This window comes from Oncorhynchus mykiss, chromosome 19 (assembly GCF_057628025.1).
Source record: "Oncorhynchus mykiss isolate SJ-2025 chromosome 19, ASM5762802v1, whole genome shotgun sequence".
Classification (NCBI taxonomy): Eukaryota; Metazoa; Chordata; class Actinopteri; order Salmoniformes; family Salmonidae; genus Oncorhynchus; species Oncorhynchus mykiss.
Genome location: NC_143040.1, coordinates 59,472,323 through 59,491,809, shown reverse-complemented (window position 1 = coordinate 59,491,809; position 19,487 = coordinate 59,472,323). Strand labels below are relative to the sequence as shown.

At 41.0% G+C, this 19,487-nt stretch overlaps 1 protein-coding gene and 1 pseudogene across 2 annotated transcripts in view; one reads left to right on the top strand and one right to left on the bottom strand.

Moving 5' to 3' along the window:
- The first annotated feature begins 486 nt into the window (after positions 1-486).
- LOC110498084 (uncharacterized) overlaps positions 487-19,487 on the top strand; it is a 44,764-nt gene continuing 25,763 nt past the window's right edge. For both annotated transcript variants that reach the window (XM_021574660.3, XM_021574658.3), the window contains exons 1-5: positions 487-714; positions 1,167-1,254; positions 7,489-8,306; positions 8,747-8,836; positions 14,015-14,186. In XM_021574660.3, the coding sequence (XP_021430335.2) occupies positions 8,277-8,306; positions 8,747-8,836; positions 14,015-14,186 (292 nt within the window). In that variant the 5' untranslated portion in view covers positions 487-714; positions 1,167-1,254; positions 7,489-8,276. The remainder of the gene's footprint in view (positions 715-1,166; positions 1,255-7,488; positions 8,307-8,746; positions 8,837-14,014; positions 14,187-19,487) is intronic.
- LOC149975252 (GTPase IMAP family member 4-like) lies at positions 950-6,453 on the bottom strand (annotated as a pseudogene).

Below are 19,487 nucleotides of genomic sequence, written 5' to 3'. Positions count from 1 at the left end.
CAAGCTTGTAGCGTCATACCCAAGAAGAATCGAGGCTGTAATCGCTGCCATACAGTCCCATGATTAGGCTAGATTAATAGGACTATTGTTCAACCCATATTGTACACTTTTTTCCACCTTCCAATATTTAATGTATTGAAATTGAATATGACAATTTTCAGGATGAATCAAACCACTTTTTTTATTCATCAATATATTTTGTGGGTGAAGAGTCTCCAAACCTGTTTTTTTTTTATTATGATTCATACATACAAACTTTCCTAACCTTCAAATTTGTCCAAAAAATGTACAAAATCAAGAGTATTTTTTTATCTGCCAGTTGGTGCAGAAATGGAGCTGAATATTCTTATATTTAGATTGCTTTCTTTCACTGATCCCTATATACTGAACTCTGTTCCCCGGGCGCCGATGACGTGTGTCTATTAAGGCAGCCCACTGCACCGCTCCGATTCAGAGGGGTTGGGTTAAATGCGGAAGACACATTTCAGTTGAATGACAACTAGGTTGTCGACTAGGTTGTTTTCTGGTGTCGACAAAAGTCTAATTAAGAGGTACACCGTATTTAAAGGGATGTACTGAAAACCCTATTAAATGAAAATTCCATGAGAAAGTCTGTTGGCCAGCAAGTGGGCGGGTTTTCAGTGGTTGAATTAAAATGTATTCAGCGCACACAAGAGAACCAGGCCTGCAAAGCACATTACACACCTGCATAAGGTAAGTCTGAATACCAACTACTGAGAAGTGCGTAGGAAAGATGTGCATGGGAAAGAGTACATTTCCTAAATCTGAATCAGGCCTGTATTGTTTTGTAAAATGCCAAATAGTTTGGTGTCTTGTGAACGCAGTTTTGAAAACCGACAACATTGTTCCAAACTATGCTTGTATGTGATTGAGAAAAACAACATAAGGTCAATGGTAGTTCAAACCTAGTTAAATGCTGAATGAATTACATAAAATGTATGTGTACTTAAAGCTACAGTATGTATCCTTTTTGAGCGACCCGACCAAGTAAAAAAAAATCTGGACATAAAGCAGTTCAAGCAAGTAAAGACTATATGCAATCAATTAAAGTTATACAGTTTAGTATATTAATACAGGTCCGCTAGAATGTTTCTTACTGACTGGAGGAAGCCCCTTCATGCTGTCTGTCTTCCTGATTATTGCAGATTGTTCCTGCTCCTCTTCATTAGGCTGAAACACACCACCTCTCTTTCCTGCCACCATGTCCTCCATCTTCTCCAGCAGCTCTGTGACGTGAGTGACATCACCCCTGTTCTCATTATTCAGGACATGATAACTGTTTCCACATTTCTCAACAAGCCACTGGAGGGCCTCCCCTTCTCTCAATGTGCTGCTCAATGGTTGTGTCTCCCAGACAGTCCCCATAGGTGAACAGCACTATAGTGTGACTCCAGACTTTCTCACTGAGAAGATCCAGGCGTTCCTCTATTGATCTTCTGTGTTTCTCAGTGAATGAATGATCCCCTCATATGACCAGGAGGAGAGTGTGGGATCCTGGGGGACATAGAAACACACTGAGCACAATCTCCTGTTTAACCAGCTCAGGAGTTTCCACTAAGGGAACAACGTTTTTTGTTGTTGTAAATTCCCATGGAACAACCCCATGGGACACAAAGCAAATCATTATTTGGACACGTGCAATATGTTTTAATCATCTGAGAGTTATAAAAACACTAAAGTTAACATAGGTGTGTACAATGACTTATCTGTACCATGCTCTGAGGAAAAAGTTAGACATTATTGCTGTTTATATGACATTATATATCACAAAATGTTATTAGTCACATGCGCCTTACAGTGAAATGCTTACTTACGAGTCCCTAACCATCAATGCAGTTTATATACAGTATATTTAAAAATATATATATGAATAAGAAACAAAAGTAACAAGTCATTAAAGAGCAGCAGTAAAATAACAATAGCAAGACTATATACAGGCGGGTACCGGTACTGAGTCAATATGCAGGGGCACCGGTTAGTTGAGGTAATATGTACATGTAGGTTGAGTTATTAAAGTGATTATGCATAGATGATAACAACAGAGAGTAGCAGCGGTGTAAAAGAGGGGGGGGGGGGGGGCAATGCAAATATTCTGGGTAGACATTTGATTAGGTGTTCAGGAGTCTTATGGCTTGAGGGTAGAAGCTGGTTTGAAGCCTCTTGGACCTAGACTTGGCACTCCGGTACCACTTGCCGTGCGGTAGCAGAGAGAACAGTCTATGACTAGGATGGCTGGAGTCTGACAATTTTTAGGGCCTTCCTCTGACGCCGCCTGGTACAGTGAGGGAAAAAAGTATTTGATCCCCTGCTGATTTTGTTCATTTGCCCACTGACAAAGTCTATCATTTTAATGGTAGGTTTATTTTAACAGTGAGAGACAGAATAACCAAAACAAATCAGAAAAATGCATGTCAAAAATGTTATACATTTATTTGCATTTTAATGAGGGAAATAAGTATTTGACCCCTCTGCAAAACATGACTTAGTACTTGGCAATCACAGAGGTCAGATGTTTCTTGTAGTTGGCCACCAGGTTTGCACACATCTCAGGAGGGATTTTCTCCCACTCCTCTTTGCAGATCTTCTCAAAGTCATTAAGGTTTCAAGGTTGACGTTTGGCAACTCGAACCTTCAGCTCCCTCCACAGATTTTCTATGGGATTAAGGTCTGGAGTCTGGCTAGGCCACTCCAGGACCTAAATGTGCTTCTTCTTGAGCCACTCCTTTGTTGCCTTGGCCGTGTGTTTTGGGTCATTGTCATGCTGGAATACCCATCCACGACCCATTTTCAATGCCCTGGCTGAGGGAAGGAGGTTCTCACCCAAGATTTGACGGTACATAGCTCCGTCTATCGTCCCTTTGATGCGGTGAAGTTGTCCTGTCCCCTTAGCAGAAAAACACCCCCAAAGCATAATGTTTCCACCTCCATGTTTGACGGTGGGGATGGTGTTCTTGGGGTCATAGGCAGCATTCCTCCTCCTCCAAACACGGCGAGTTGATGCCAAAGAGCTCCATTTTGGTCTCATCTGACCACAACACTTTCACCCAGTTGTCCTCTGAGATATTCAAATGTTCATCAGCAAACTTCAGACGGGCATGTATATGTGCTTTCTTGAGCAGGGAGACCTTGCGGGCACTGCAGGATTTCAGTCCTTCACGGCGTAGTGTTACCAATTGTTTTCTTGGTGACTATGGTCCCAGCTGCCTTGAGATCATTGACAAGATCCTCCCGTGTAGTTCTGGGCTGATTCCTCACCGTTCTCATGATCATTGCAACTCCACAAGGTGAGATCTTGCATGGAGCCCCAGGCTGAGGGAGATTGACAGTTATTTTGTGTTTCTTCCAACAGTTGTTACCTTCTCACCATGCTTGGCGATGGTCTTGAAGCCCATTCCAGCCTTGTGTAGGTCTACAATCTTGTCCCTGACATCCTTGATGAGCTCTTTGGTCTTGGCCATGGTGGAGAGTTTGGAATCTGATTGATTGATTGCTTCTGTGGACAGGTGTCTTTTATACAGGTAACAACCTGAGATTAGGAGCACTCCCTTTAAGAGTGTGCTCCTAATCTCAGCTCGTTACCTGTATAAAAGACACCTGTGAGCCAGAAATCTTTCTGATTGAGAGGGGGTCAAATACTTATTTCCCTCATTAAAATGCAAATCAATTTATAACATTTTTGACGTGCGTTTTTCTGGATTTTTTGTTGTTATTGTGTCTCTCACTGTTCCAATAAACCTACCATTAAAATTATAGACTGTCATTTCTTTGTCAGTGGGCAAACGTACAAAATCAGCAGGGGATCAAATACTTTTTTCCCTCACTGTATAGAGGTCCTGGATGGCAGGAAACTTTGCCCTAGTGATGTACTGGGCCATACGCATTATCCTCTGTAGTGCCTTGCGGTCGGAGGCTGAGCAGTTGCCATACCAGGCAGTGATGCAACCAGTGCTCTCGATGGTGCAGCTGTAGAACCTTTTGAGGATCTGAGGACCCATGCCAAATCTTTTCAGTCTCCTGAGGGGGAATAGGTTTTGTCGTGCCCTCTTTACGACTGTCTTGGTGTGCTTGGACCATGTTAGTTTATTGGTGATATAAACACCAAGGAACTTGAAGCTCTCAACCTGCTCCACTATATCCCGTTAGGTAGTCTACATTATTAAGGGGGTAGAATTTAATAAGTATGTCTTATCTATTAGTGATCTGAGGGTCTCTCTCTGTTCCTGAACCTTCATCAGTCTCTGTTTTGCTCTCTCTTCCTCTACCTTCTTTCTCTCTTCTTTCTTCTCTAGTCTCTTTCTCTTTATCTAATAATGGCCTCCTCTGTTTCCTGACACCGCCTCCTCTGTTTCCTGACACCGCCTCCTCTGTTTCCTGACACCGCCTCCTCTGTTTCCTGACACCGCCTCCTCTGTTTCCTGACACCGTCACCGTCTTTCTTCTCCAGCAGCTCTGTGACATCATTTTTTAACAAGCCACTGGAGGACCTTCCCTTCACTCTCAATGTGCCGCTCAATGGTTGAGTCTCCCAAGTGGTGAACAGCACAATAGTGTGACTCCAGACTCTCTCACTGAGAAGCTCCAGGTGTTCCTCTACTACTCTGTTTCTCAGTGAATGAATCATTGACTTGATTTATTTTCTATTTCACCTTTATTTAACCAGGTAGGCTAGTTGAGAACAAGTTCTCATCTACAACTGTGACCTGGCCAAGATAAAGCAAAGCAGTGTGACACAGAACAACACAGAGTTACACATGGAATAACATGGAATAAACAATAAACAAGCCAATAACACAAACAAGTCACTGATACAGTAGAAAAAAGAAAGTCTATATACAGTGTGTGCAAAAGGCATGAGGAGGTAGGCAATAAATAGTCCATAGTAGTGAAGAATTACAATTTAGCAGATTAACACTGGAGTGATAAATGAGCAGATGATGATGTGCAAGTAGAGATACTGGTGTGCTAAAGAGCAGAAAAGTAAATAAAAACAATATGGGGATGAGGTAGGTAGATTGGGTGGGCTATTGACAGATGGACTATGTACAGCTGCAGCGATCGGTTAGCTGCTCAGATAGCTGATGTTTAAAGTTGGTGAGGGAAATATAAGTCTCCAGCTTCAGCCATTTTTGCAATTCGTTCCAGTTACAAAACGGATGGCACTGTGATAAACTGCATCCAGTTTTCTGAGTAGAGTATTGGAAGCTATTTTGTAGATGACATCGCCGAAGTCGAGGATCGGTAGGATAGTCAGTTTTACTAGGGTAAGTTTGGCGGCGTGAGTGAAGGAGGCTTTGTTGCGAAATAGAAAGCCGATTCTAGATTTGATTTTGGATTGGAGGTGTTTAATATGAGTCTGGAAGGAGAGTTAACAGTCTAGCCAGACACCTAGGTATTTATAGTTGTCCACATATTCTAGGTCAGAACCGTCCAGGGTGCTGATGCTAGTTGGGCGGGCAGGTGCGGGCAGCGAACGGTTGAAGAGCATGCATTTGGTTTTACTAGCGTTTAAGAGAAGTTTTAGGCCACGGAAGGAGTGTTGTATGGCATTGAAGCTCGTTTGGAGGTTTGTTAGCACAGTGTCCAAGGAAGGGCCAGAAGTATACAGACTGCTATGACCAGGAGGAGAGTGTAAGATCCTGGAGGACACAGAGACACACTGAGCACAATCTCCTGTTTAAACCAGTTCAGGACTACACTACAGTGGCAATGTGACTTGCCTCTGTGCTACTTCTCCCTGTCTCTTCACACACTGAGCAGCTGTCCTCAGGTCAAACTCCTCTCTGCCCAAGATGGTGTTTCCTGCTGAACTCTTTCCAGCTCTTCTGTATCTCAGCAGGACCATCTTCAGCTCTGTGTCTGTCTGTGTGTCTGTCTGTGTGTCTGTCCGTCTGTCCGTCCGGTCGGTCGGTCGTAGAATTCTACATTGTAGAATAATAGTAAAGGCATCAAAATCATGGAATAACACATATGAGATCATGTAGTAACCAAAAAAGTGTTAAACTAAAAATATTTGTGATTACTCAAATAGCCACCCTTTGCCTTCATGACAGCTTTGCATACTCTTGTCATTCTCTCAGCCAGCATCATGACGAATGCATTTCCAACAGTCTTGAAAGAGTTCCCACATATGCTGAGCACTTGTTGTCCAACTCATCCCAAACCATCTCAATTGGGTTGAGGTCGGGTGATTGTGGAGGCCAGGTCATCTGATGCAGAACTCAATCACTCTCCTTCTTGGTCAAATAGCCGTTACACAGCTTGAAGGTGTGTTGGGTCATTGTCCTGTTGAAAAACAAATGATAGTCCCACTAAGCGCAAACCAGATGTGATGGCGTTTCGCTTCAGAATGCTGTAGTAGCCATGCTGGTTAAGTGTGCCTTGAATTCTAAATAAATCTCAGACAGTGACACCAGCAAAGCACCCTCACACCATCACACTTCCTCCTCCGTGCTTCACGGTGGGAACGACACATGCGGAGATCATCCATTCACCTATTCTGCGTCTCACAAAGATATGGTGGTTGGAACCAAAAATCTATATTTTGGACTATATTTTGGAAAAAAGTCCATTGCTCGTGTTTCTTGGCCCAAGCAACCCCTTTCTTCTTATAGGTCCTTTAGTAGCGTTTTTCGTCCAGCAATTTGACAATGAAGGCCTGATTCACACAGTCTCCACTGAACAGTTGATATTGAGATGTGTCTGTTACTTGAACTCTGTGAAGCATTTATTTGGGCTGCAATCTGAGGTGCAGTTACCTCTAAAGAACGTATTCTCTGCAGCAGAAGTAAATCTGGGTCTTAAAGTAATGATGGACTGTCATTTGTCTTTACATTTTTGAGCTGTTCTTGACATAATATTGACTTGGTCTTTTACCAAATAGGGCTATCTTCTGTAGACCACCTCTACCTTGTCACAAAACAACTGATTGGCTCAAACGCATTAAGGAAAGAAATTCAACAAATGAACTTTAACAATGCACACCTGTTAATTAAAATGCATTTCACCTCATGAAGCTGGTTGAGAGAATTCCAAGAGTGTGCAAAGCTGTCATCAAGGCAAAGGGTGGCTACTTTGAAGAATCTCAAATGTAAAATATATTTTGATTTGTTTATCACCTCTTTGGTTACTACATGATTCCATCTGTGTTATTTGATAGTTGTGATGTCTTCACTACTATTATTTTCAAAGGCTAATTGATCATTAGAAAACCCTTTTGCAATTATGTTAGCAGAGCTGAAAAGTGTTCTGCTGATTAAAGAAGCAATAAAACTGGCCTTTAGACTAGTTGAGTATCTGGAGCATCAGTATTTGTGGGTTCGATTACAGGCTCAAAAATGCCAGAAACAAAGAACTTTCTTCTGAAACTCATCTGTCTATTCTTGTTCTGAGAAATTAAGGCTATTCCATGTGAGACATTGTCAAGAAACTGAAGATCTCATACAACATTGTGTCCTACTCCCTTCACAGAACAGCGCAAACTGACTCTAACCAGAATAGAAAGAGGAGTGGGAGGCCCCGGTGCACAACTGAGCAAGAGGGCAAGTACATTAGAGTGTCTAGTTTGAGAAAAGGACGCCTCACAAGTCCTCAATTGGCAGCTGTGCAGCAACACTCCCCATCCAACGTGACAGAGCTTGAGAGGATCTTCAGAGAAGAATGGGAAAAACCCCAAATACAGGTGTGCCAAGCTTGTATAGGCATACCCAAGAAGACTTGATGCTGTAATCGCTGCCAAAGGTGCTTCAACAAAGTACTGAGTAAAGGATCTGAAAACTTGTGTAAATGTGATATTTTATTTTTTTATTAGCAAAACAAAAATAAACTGGTTTTGCTTTGTCATTATGGGGTATTGTGTGTAGATTGATGAGGGAATAATACATTTAAAAAATAGAGTAAGGCTGTAACGTAACAAAATGTGGAAAAATTAAAGTGGTGTGAATACTTTCCGAAGGCACTGTATGTTTAAAATGCACGATTATCATGTTGCTATCTGAATGTTTAAAAACTTTTGTCGTATCCCACTTTGATTTTGTTGGATCACATGATTTTCTGTGAATAATTCGGGATGAGTTTGGCCTAAAATTGTGTAGTATGACCACTTCATGAGGATAATAGAATCTCTTAAGGAAATGTATTTTGTGACTCCCAGATGTCATTATACTCCCGTACGGACAGAGGGCGATATTGCGATGCACCAGCAATTCACTGCACACACTAGCAAAGAGAGAGGATGAGAAGCTTCTGTTCATGCTACGATGGCGTCAGAAGTGAAACCTGTCTTTGAGGTACGTTTCCACTCAGCAAACTTTAAAGATAAAATCAGTTAGAATGTATATTTTTTTAAGTACCTAAAAATTATCGTTTTATGTGCCTCATCACAATAAAATACTGCGTAGTGTTTGAACGCTCGTGCAGGATTACCAACTAATTGTGTTTGTTGTGGAATGCAGCTAGCCACGCGGCTGTTTTCATTTGGCTGACTGGCTTCTTGTATGACATGTTAAGTGTGCAATTGGTTGCGTATTGCAGAAGTGCATAATTGTATCGACTTATGTCATAATGATTTCATTTTTCAGCAAAAAAACTCATTGGCCTTTTTATAATTCTAAATGGAGATGTCCTATCATCAGTGAGGGGTTGATCGTGCTACTCTGTTGCAATTTTGATGTTTTCCTTTGTCTTGTTTGTTATTATGCTTTTAACTAATACATGTTTTCTGCAACAGGAGAACACTGCACTAGGATTCCTGTATAGGCTGATGAATGGGGCGTTTCAGGACAGAGACTCCAAAGATTCCGTTTTCTCCAAGGCTAATGTAAGCAGTGCTAATCACATCAGCGTTGCGTCGGCAACACTAAAAAAAGTAATTCCGGGTTACGGAATTTCAGAAATTGTCCCAATATAAGTCCCCCACGTAATAGTAGAAAATTATAATTAACCTGTATTTATTTATGATACATGTACAGTAATTGTCTAAACATTAACTATTATTAATATTTGTTCATATTTAAGTGACATTTGCATTAGATTTGGGGTTTAGGATGGTCAAATAAATGGTCAAATAATGGTCAAATAAATGCCCCCAATGCTAATCATTGTACATGGAATACATATTGGCTTATGCCTGCCCATACCATAACCCCACTGCCACCATGGGGCACTCTGTTCACGATGTTGACATCAGCTAACCGCTAGCCCACACAACTCCATACACACTCTGCCATCTGCCCGGTACAGCTGAAACCGGGATTCTTCTTTGAAGAGCACACTTCTCCAGCGTGACAGTGGCCATCGAAGGTGGGACGTTTTCTGACAGTTTGTTCAGAAATTCAATGGTTGTCCAAACCCACAGTTTCATCAGCTGTCCGGGTGACTGGTCTCTGACTATCCCGCAGGTGAAGAAGCCGGATGTGGAGGTCCTGGACTGGCTTGGTTATACGTGGTCTGAGGTTTTGCGGCCAGTTGGACTTAGTGCCAAATTCTCTAAAATGATGTTGGAGGTGGCTTATGGTAGATAAATTAACACAATTCTCTGGCAACAGCTCTGGTGGACATTCCTGTAGTCTGCATGTCAATTGCACGCTCCTTTAAAACATCTATGGCATTGCTGTGTGACAAAACTGCACATTTTAGAGTGGCCTTTTATTGTCCCCAGTACAAGGTGCACCTGTGTAATGATCATGCTGGTTAATCAGCTTCTTGATTTGCCACACCTGTCAGATGGATGGATTATCTTGGAGGAGAAATGCTCACTAACAGGGATGTTTACAATTTGAGAGAACTAAGCTTTTTGTGTGTATGGAACACGTCATATGTTTTATTTCAGCTCATGAAACATGGGACCAACATTTGACATGTTAAGTTTATAATTTTGTTCAATAATACGGAGTATTGCTAATAGAGCAAAATCTATTCTGGGTGCCGCAGTAAAAGTAATGTAGGGAATACTCAGTAGGGTCTGTAGAATGTATATATGATGTCATTTCATCGGGCTGTGAATAATACAGAGTGTTGCCGGCCTTTCACTGTTTTTAAAATGAGGTGTCTGGACACTATGGTACAAATATAGCACTGTTTCAGGAAAAATAAATTGTGCTGAAATCGAAGTGGGGTGGGTAGTACTCAAGTCAGGTCTGTAGACTCTATATACAGTGAATTCGGAATGTCCTATTCTTTTCCAGGAGCTGATTTAGAGGCTGGAGTACTGCTGAAAGGTTTGGGAGGAATCTTCTATAGTAATTGATCAGTCCCGTGAAAGATCTCACTTCTGTGATATTTTGTGGTCGTGGTGCCTGTACCACTGCCTCGATTTTGTCCTGTGTTTTGTGCAATCCATTGCAGTCAATTTCATGTCCACAGAAGACAATCTTGTCTTTGAAGAACTCCCACTTCTGTAAGTTTGCCTGTAGACCATACTCTTTCAGTCTTTTCAGGACCTTTTCCAGGTTAGCTAGGTGCACTTTGTCGGTGCATCCTGTTATGATCATGTCATCCAGGATACACTGGGTTCCTGGGATTCCTTGCAAAATCGGGTCAATAGTTCGTTGCCAAATGGCTGGGGCTGATGCAATGCCAAAAACCAGGCGGTTATACCTGTATAGACCTTTGTGTGTGTTTATGGTCAGGTACTGTTTGGAGCTCTCTTCAACCGGTAGCTGCAGGTAAGCCTGTTTCAGATCGATTTTACTGAAGTGTTTCCCACCAGCTAGTGCAGCAAAGATGTCATCTAGACGTGGTAGGGGGTATTGGTCCACATGCAACATTGAATTCACAGTTACCTTGAAGTCCCCACACATTCTAACAGACCTATCTTTCTTCACAATAGGAACTATGGGTGTGGCCCATTCGCTTCTGTCCACTTTCGTCAGGATCCCTGTATCCTGCAAGTGATCGATTTCCGCTTCCACCTTTGGTCTCAGGGAGTATGGAACAGATCTGGCTTTGCAGAATTTTGTTGTTGCGTCATCTCTTAGTACAAGTTTTGATGTGAAGCCTTTTACTGTTCCCATCTGATCACTGAAAACTGTGTTGTATTTCTTCCACAAGTGTTCCAGTGTTTGGTCTGTGCCTTTCTCTTTGGACTGGAACGAATGGAGCATTTTCAAGTCACACCAGTTCAGCTTTATTTTTGAAAGCCATTCCCTGCCAAATAATGGGGGGCCAGTTCCAGGCACCACATACAGCTGTAACTGCTGTGTTTGCCCCCCATAATGCACTCTGACCTGCAACGCCCCCATTGGGCTCAATCTCTCTCCTGAGTATGTCATCAGCAACACATTTGTGTTCTTCAGCTTTATAGCCTTAAAGTGCTCATTGTAGACGGTAGTGGAAATTATAGACACTGCAGATCCTGTGTCCAGCTCCATTTTGAGGGGTTTGCCTTCGATATCTGGTGTTACCCATATTATGCTACTGCTGGGAGAAGTCACTGTGTTTAACTCCATTGTACCAATTAATCATTCATCTGAATCACTGCCACTGTTCTCTGCTAGTGCATTCACAGACCCTTTAATTTTCTCAGTTTTCCTGTTGTGACTGAATTTTGCTTTGCATTCTCTTTGAATGTGCCCCCTTCTACTGCATTTGTGACAAATTTCGTCTTTGAAACGGCAGTCTTCTGCTCTGTGACCATCTGTCACACCTGTTGCATTTTTCGGCCACACGGGGGCGCTGTCGGCTGCGTGAGAACTTGTGCAGGGAAATTTGTGACCGGTCAGTACTTCTTTTACTTTGCAACTCAAATGCACCTTTAGCCGCGATTTCCATAGCCACAGCAATTTCAACCGCCTTTGCAAACGTGAGCTCTGATTCTGTGAGCAAACGTTTTTGAATATGTTCATGTTTAGGTTCTCTCCAAACTGGCAATGTTCAGACAGTTTCTTTAACTCTGCTACATATGTACTAACACCTTCCCCCTCATTCTGATCTCGCTTGTGGAAAGGAAAACGTTCCGCGATGAGGAGTGGTTTAGGTGATTTTTGTAATATCTCCACAATCTCTGTGAATGTTTTATTTGAGGGCTTCAGAGGGGCAGTCAGATCTCTTAACAAACTGTATGTTTTTGGGCCAATTAAACTCAACAACGCTGGTACTCTTTTGTTATCAGCAATGTCGTTTGCAATGCAGTACTGTTCCAGTCGTTCAATGTAAGTTGCCCAGTTTTCTTGCGTGTCATCAAACACATATATTTTTCCGATGCTAGCCATTCTCTTTACCTCCGGCTCCACGGGTCTTTGATCTGCCGCCTCGTTCTCGTCAGCTCTCCCCTCGTCTTCACTGCTTGCTAGCTGTTGTGCTACAGGGTCAAAATCTTCCTCTCTTCCTACGAACTCCATCTGTATTCGTGATGCACACTGCAGGTAATCATCCTCGTCGCCATTGTAGTGTCTTAACACTTAGTACTTATTTATGTAATATACATAGACTCTGAATACAAACAATTGAACTGGAGCTTCACATTTACTCAAACGAGTTAGTACCAGAATAACATAGAACAACACTGCGCATGACCAAGGGCGCTCCATCCTTAAAGGGGACATCAGTAATTAACAGAACATAAGTTAGCATAGATTTGATATATATATATATATATATTCAAAGGTTGTTAGCCCCATAGAGAATGATAGAGGCCTTCAGTGGCTTTAGCTTGATGATCAGTTGATTAATTTAATCAGTTGTGTAGTGCTAGGGCAAAAAACAAAACATGCACCCCTTGGGTTCCTGAGGACCAAGTTTTAGAAACCCTGGCATTTTGGCACAGACAGTGCCACAGAGCTCGCCAGCTTGTAGTCCTAAAAAGTGGGAAATGGCTTACCTCTGGTTCGTTCAGCCATTCAAATGGGGAAAGAATAGGTTTTTGTGATAACCCCAGACATTTTTGGGGGCATTTAAGACGTTTAGAAGATCTTACGTTTTGTTCTATGGGATAATATCAGTCAGTTAACATGACCTTTATGAATTATGAAGCCTGTGCTTTTTTTAATACACATGCTTCAAAATTTAAAACAAGTGATGTTAGCTGATGAAGATGATCACATAGAACAAAATGTTAAGTTATGAAGATCTCATACATCACTTGTTTTACATTTTGAAGCATTTTTGTAATCCAAAAAAGCACAGGTTTCATAATTCATAAAGGTCATGTTAACTGACTGATATTATCTCATAGAACTAAAAGTATAAAAGATTTTAATTGTCTGTTAACCTCAGATTGTTTTAGCTGTTTATCCCAAAACCCTTCCCATAGGCTTTGTCCAACGAACCATGGCGGAGTTGGTGCCTACAAAAATGACACCATTACTATTGCTATATATTGAGGGCTTCCACCGTTTTAATGTCGTCAACTGGGTGGGACTTCCAACTTCATTGGCTGATCCCTCCTGGTGACCCTGTTAGAGTCATGTCTAACCTACCCTGTTGGTCGTCAACAACCAGGTGTTCCGGTTTTCAAGGAAATGGAAGAGACCCTGTGACGCGACTACTGTTTTTGGACTTTAACAAGGCGACAAGGCAATATTAACTCCTCCTCCACATTTACTGGATTGGTTGAACAATGCAGAAGAGATCATCTCCGACAGTTATTTTATTCTCGTCAAGACCAGAATGTGGGGGGGAATCTAGTTTCAGGCATTTCTTTTACACCTGCTAAGTTAGGTTGTCTAACCAGGTCATCAGAAGGGATCAGCCAATTGTGAAGAAAATGTAATACTTTAAAATGGAGATGGCATTAATGGCGCTGCCCATGCTGTCACAGATGCCATAATGGCACGGACACAATGAGACGTCTTTCCATCTGCATGGTTAGCCCTGACATCTCATCTGAATGAATATGATCCTCTTTGAATGATACTTTCACAATAAGTTTATGTACAGTATGAAATATACCTGCTGTGCTTTTGGTGTCTCCATTTTCTACAGGAGTATACAGCCCAAATGATTCTGGAGAGCGCTGTAGATTACTTACAGTAAATGTTTTTCCTGCCCTTCACTCCAGGATTGTAAGGACAACTTCAGCATAACTCCGCCCCATCACGCAAAAGACAAACCGCCCCTGCCGACTCTTAGAAAGGTTTCAGTGATACTGGAGGACTGCAGGAATTTACTGGGAGACCGTTTCAGACAATGTGAAAGAGAGGAGAATGAATTTGAGGCTTCAATTCCTCTTGGTAAGTGTATTTGTTATGAAGTAGTGTAAAAAGCAGCCAATTCAATGTGCCAAACTAGGTCAAAATATATATATTTTGGGGGTATTCTGTTTAAGTTGTGTTCTTTATAACAATTGTGAGATAAAAGTGTTTGGAAAGTATTTATGTGCCTTAATTTTAGAAGATATAATAAGAGTTAACAGATTTCATTGTATTGTTCCATTGTTTTGAATCGAAGCCATCTGATCATTACCGTTTTTTTATATGGCGTGACTATTTTTGCAGATTTTTCTGGAACCCGAAGGTTCTTTGGTTAAAGATAGATTTCTGTGCATGTGCAGGATTTAATTTTTTAACGTAGCTGCTGCCTACTCCGCTACTTACGTAGCTGTTGCTCGGGGGCTGCTCGTGCTTCGCTGCCGCTTCCTCCCCTGATCGACGATGAATGTTGTACACAAAAGGCATGTCGACATGTTTAATCGCCTCAGGCTATTAAGCATAAGTTGATTGCATGTTATTTTTTTTCAAGAGGAATTGCATGCTGACATCACCGGCCATGCGCGTGTCATCGTGCACATGTTGATTTTGTCTGTCCCCATCAGACGTGATCATGATTTTTCTGACTAGAGGTCGACCGATCATGATTTTTCAAAGCCGATACCAATTATTGGAGGACCAAAAAAGCCGATACCTATTAATTGTCAGATTTTTTTATATATATATATTTGTAATAATGATAATCACAACAATACTGAATGAACAATGAACACTTATTTTAACTTAATATAATACATCAATAAAATCAATTTAGTCTCAAATAAATAATGAAACATGTTCAATTTGGTTTAAATAATGCAAAAACAGAAGAAAGTAAAAGTGCAATATGTGCCATGTAAAAAAAAAAAGCAAACGTTTCAGTTCCTTGCTCAGAACATGAGAACATATGAAAGCTGGTGGTTCCTTTTAACATGAGTCTTCAATATTCCAAGGTAAGAAGTTTTAGGTTGTAGTTATAATAGGACGAATTGTTTTTATTTTTTTTACCTTTTATTTAACTAGGCAAGTCAGTTAAGAACAAATTCTTATTTTCAATGACAGCCTATGTTACCCAACTAATTCTGATTCATCCGCCCCAACCGTTCCCTCTATACCATTTGTATTTCATATTCCTTTGACTATTGGATGTTCTAATAGGTACTTTAGTATTGCCAGCCTAATCTCGGGAGTTGATAGGCTTGAAGTCATAAACAGCGCAATGCTTGAAGCATTGCGAAGAGCTGCTGGCAAACGCAGTAAAGTGCTGTTTGAATGAATGCTTACGAGCCTGCTGCTGCCTACCACCGCTCAGTCAGACTGCTCTATCAAATCATAGACTTAATTATAATATAATAACACACAGAAATGTGCCTTATTTTCCGGATTTGACAATATCAATGACTTATCATTGTAAAAAAACGATGTTTATTATTTCAGTGAAATACGGAACCGTATTACCACATGAGGAGAGAGACACAACTTCACACACCAGTCAGTTATACTTAAACTACATCTGCATTAGCACTTGACTTTCAACGATTTGCCATTTCTAATGAACCGTTGAGTGTCAACACAATGGCTACTGAGATCTTTTATAGCAAAGAACCACCCCCCTTTGACACGACAAACCACAGATATTTAGGAACTGTTCACAAAGAAATACTTTTACTTGAGAGAGGAGTATCCTATAGCCAGATAGCATTCACTATACATTATCATTCAGTTTGGTCCCTAAAATGAGGTTCTAATCTCGTTCCTGGTACTTCATAGTACAAAAACACCAACTGATCCAATGCATATATCAATTGTCAACTTTAGATTCTCAAGTAAACCCCCTCTTGACCCCACTCCTGGATAAGCTCACTGAGGGGAGTGACTTGCGCACAGACATTGTGGAGACAAGTAATTGGTTCCCCCTTAATCACGCCTTCCCTTCACATGGTTTAAGAATAGGTAAAGACACATTCACATATGAAGACAATGTTCCATTCTGTCCTCTCCCTTTCTGATATTCTGCATAGCACATGTGAAAGACAAGCCTGACCTCTCCCTCTCTGGGCCCCAAGTGACTGAGCCCTAGCTGAGGGAAAAGTGCAACTGCCAACACTAGAGTCCAAAGGGATACATTCTAATGACAAGTATCTCACATAAGCATATTATGCAACTAAAACATCTTAATTATCTATGTTACCCAACTAATTCTGATTCATCCACCCCAACCGTTCTGTGGCATCCATAAGTCTAAATATTGCTGTTACATTGCACAACCTTCATTGTTATGTCATAATTACGTAAAATTATGGCAAATTAGTTTGCAACGAGCCTAAACTGTTGCATACACCCTGACTCTACGTGCAATGAACGCAAAAGAAGTGACACAATTTCCCTAGTTTAATATTGCCTGCTAACCTGGATTTATTTTAACTAAATATGCAAGTTTAAAAAATATTGATTTTAAGAAAGGCATTGATGTTTATGGTTAGGTACATTCGTGCAACGATTGTGCTTTTTTGGCAAATGCGCTTTTGTTAAATCATCGCCTGTTTGGCGAAGATGGCTGTGTTTGTTAGAAAGAAATGGTCTTTACACAGTTCGCAACGAGCCAGGCGGCTCAAACTGCTGCATATACCCTGACTCTGTTGCATAGAATGCAAGAGAAGTGACACAATTTCCCTAGTTAAAATAAATTCATGTTAGCAGGCAATATTAACTAAATATGCAGGTTTAAAAATATACACTTGTGTATTGATTTTAAGAAAGACGTTGATGTATATGGTTATTTAGGTACACATTGGTGCAGCGACAGTGCATTTTTTCGCGAATGCACTTGTTAAATCACCCGTTTGGCGAAGTACGCTGTGATTCATTGATAAATTAACAGACACCGCAACGCAGGACATGCTAGATAAACAAAAATTATCAACTGTGTAGTTAACTAGTGATAATGTTAAGATTGATTGTTTTTTATAAGATACGTTTAAGTCAGCCTGCCACGCAGTCTCCTCGTGGAGTGCAATGCCATGATTGGTGTCCATAAATGCCGATTACCGATTGTTATGAAAACTTGAAATCGGCCCTAATTAATCGGCCATTCCGATTAATCGGTCAAGCTCTAATCATGACACGCAAGTTAAATTACCAAAATCGATTGTGAATCAAATATATTAATTTAGGGGCAGATCGATACAGCTGTTGCTAACAGCTGCAGTCCAACAGGGCAGTTCAAGAAGAGTTAAGGAACATTGGGTTATTTTATCTGACATGCATGTGGTCCACTTATTAGCTGGTTCTTTGTAGAGATCTTACCAGGAGTCACACAAGTGTGTTCCTCCACTCTGATAATTAATCCACAGATAAAAAGGCAAACCTAGTTTTTAGTTAGTTAAACCCATGTGGGTTTGTATCTTCCTGATATCCAGTAAGGAGGGGACTTGTGGTGCATCTCCAATAGAACCAAGCTATGGCTATGAAGATGCTCATTAATGCATGTGAGGCAGTGTGTGTAAAATGATTTGATGTATGTGCACATTTATTTAACAACTCTCAGTCACTCAACGTGGCCAGTGTGGTGTGCGTGTTAGGCTAGATGCAGCTATACACAAAATACATGCTCAACCAGGGCTGTAGCTACATATGAGGAAACCGATGTCCGGACCTCAGTCATTTTTCAGAATAAAAAATCTAATACATAGTTTTGGGGGAACTGTTGGGGTCTCAACTTACTGTTGATAGTTAGAATAGTAGAATACACAAAGTGCAATTTTGAAACTTGGTTGTGCATCAGCAGTTTGCCTCTTGTTATGTTGCTCACTGACAGTCACTCAATTAGTCCATGTCTGTTAACATTTTTTAAAAGCTATCTTACCTTGTTGTAATCATGGCCAAATTACTGTCTGGGCACGCAGGGCACTGACCTCCAAGGGGGCCCCCCATTTAATTTTGTTGGTCACTCTCACTCAGATATCATATTAACATGGCATAAGTCATGGCAAAATGTGTAGAATTTCAGGAAAATAGCTGTAAATCTGTAAAGCAAACTTATTTGTTCACATTTTTCTGTGAACAGAAAGCATTTTAGAGTTTTTAAATTGTATAGAAATGCAGTAAATGAGCTTTAACTTAAATATCTATATTTGGACCTCACTAAAACTCAGACCCTGGCTACGGCCCTGTGATCAACATGTTCGTAAAAGCTTTGGTGTCGTAACAGTATTGCAACATAAGCATGTTTGAAGATTCTGAAGAACATGTTCTGAGAATAGGCCTATACTGTCTACATCCTCGCCAGTGATAACACATACAGCAAAAACAACAAGCAAGTCATCAGATATTGAATGACCTTGTATTCAGATGAACTCCTTTTGAATTTAGAAAATAATTATTTGCCTCTGTGTAGACAAACCAACTGTATTGTTGAATACTTCACAACGGGGTTGAAAAACCTTGTAGGATGTAATCATTTAGCTTTATCCACTTTTATTGAATTGCTGCGATAAAACTGTCATTCTGATCTTGGAATGTTCTGATCACAGCATGTAAGTGTGTATAATTTGCATATCCAGACTCAACTCCAAGACACTATTGCTAGAATGTTAATGTTCACGCCCCATGTAGCTGGGTTTGTGTTGTAGTCATCCCTTGACATGTGATATGTTTGAGTTTGACGGCTGTCAAACTCCGATTACGCCCATACATCACGGGCTGTTATCGTTGGACAAATTAGTTTTGCGTCCGGTTTCAAGCCCTCAACATTCTGGAATCTTTAACATGTGGAAAGGGGGAAAAGTATTATTAGTAGTTTTTCACAAGCTTTTTTTCAACCTTTACTAAAGAACTGTCTAATAGCCGAACTAGGTGTGACCCCCCACCACCCCCCCTCCCCAACCTGCAACAAATCATTTGTATCTACCTTTCCACATCTACCTACAGATGGTTAATGTTCTGGGGGGAAAAAATATATATTAATTGGTCATGGCTCCTGAGTGGCGCAGCGGTCCAAGGCACTGCATCTTGGTGCAAGAGGCTTTACTACAGTCCCTGGTTTCGAATACAGGCTGTATCACATCCGACCGTGATTGGGATTGGCATAAGGTGGTGAACAGTTGACCCAGCGTCATCCGGGTTTGGCCGGGGTAGACAGTTGTAAATAAGAATTTGTTCTTACCTGACTTGCCTAGTTTAAACAAAGGTTACATTTTAAAAACAAACTGGCATTATCCGCAGCGCAATCAATAGGTGAACAGTGGCTGGTGCCGTTATGCTGTTCTGCTATTCCAAGGATGTGTA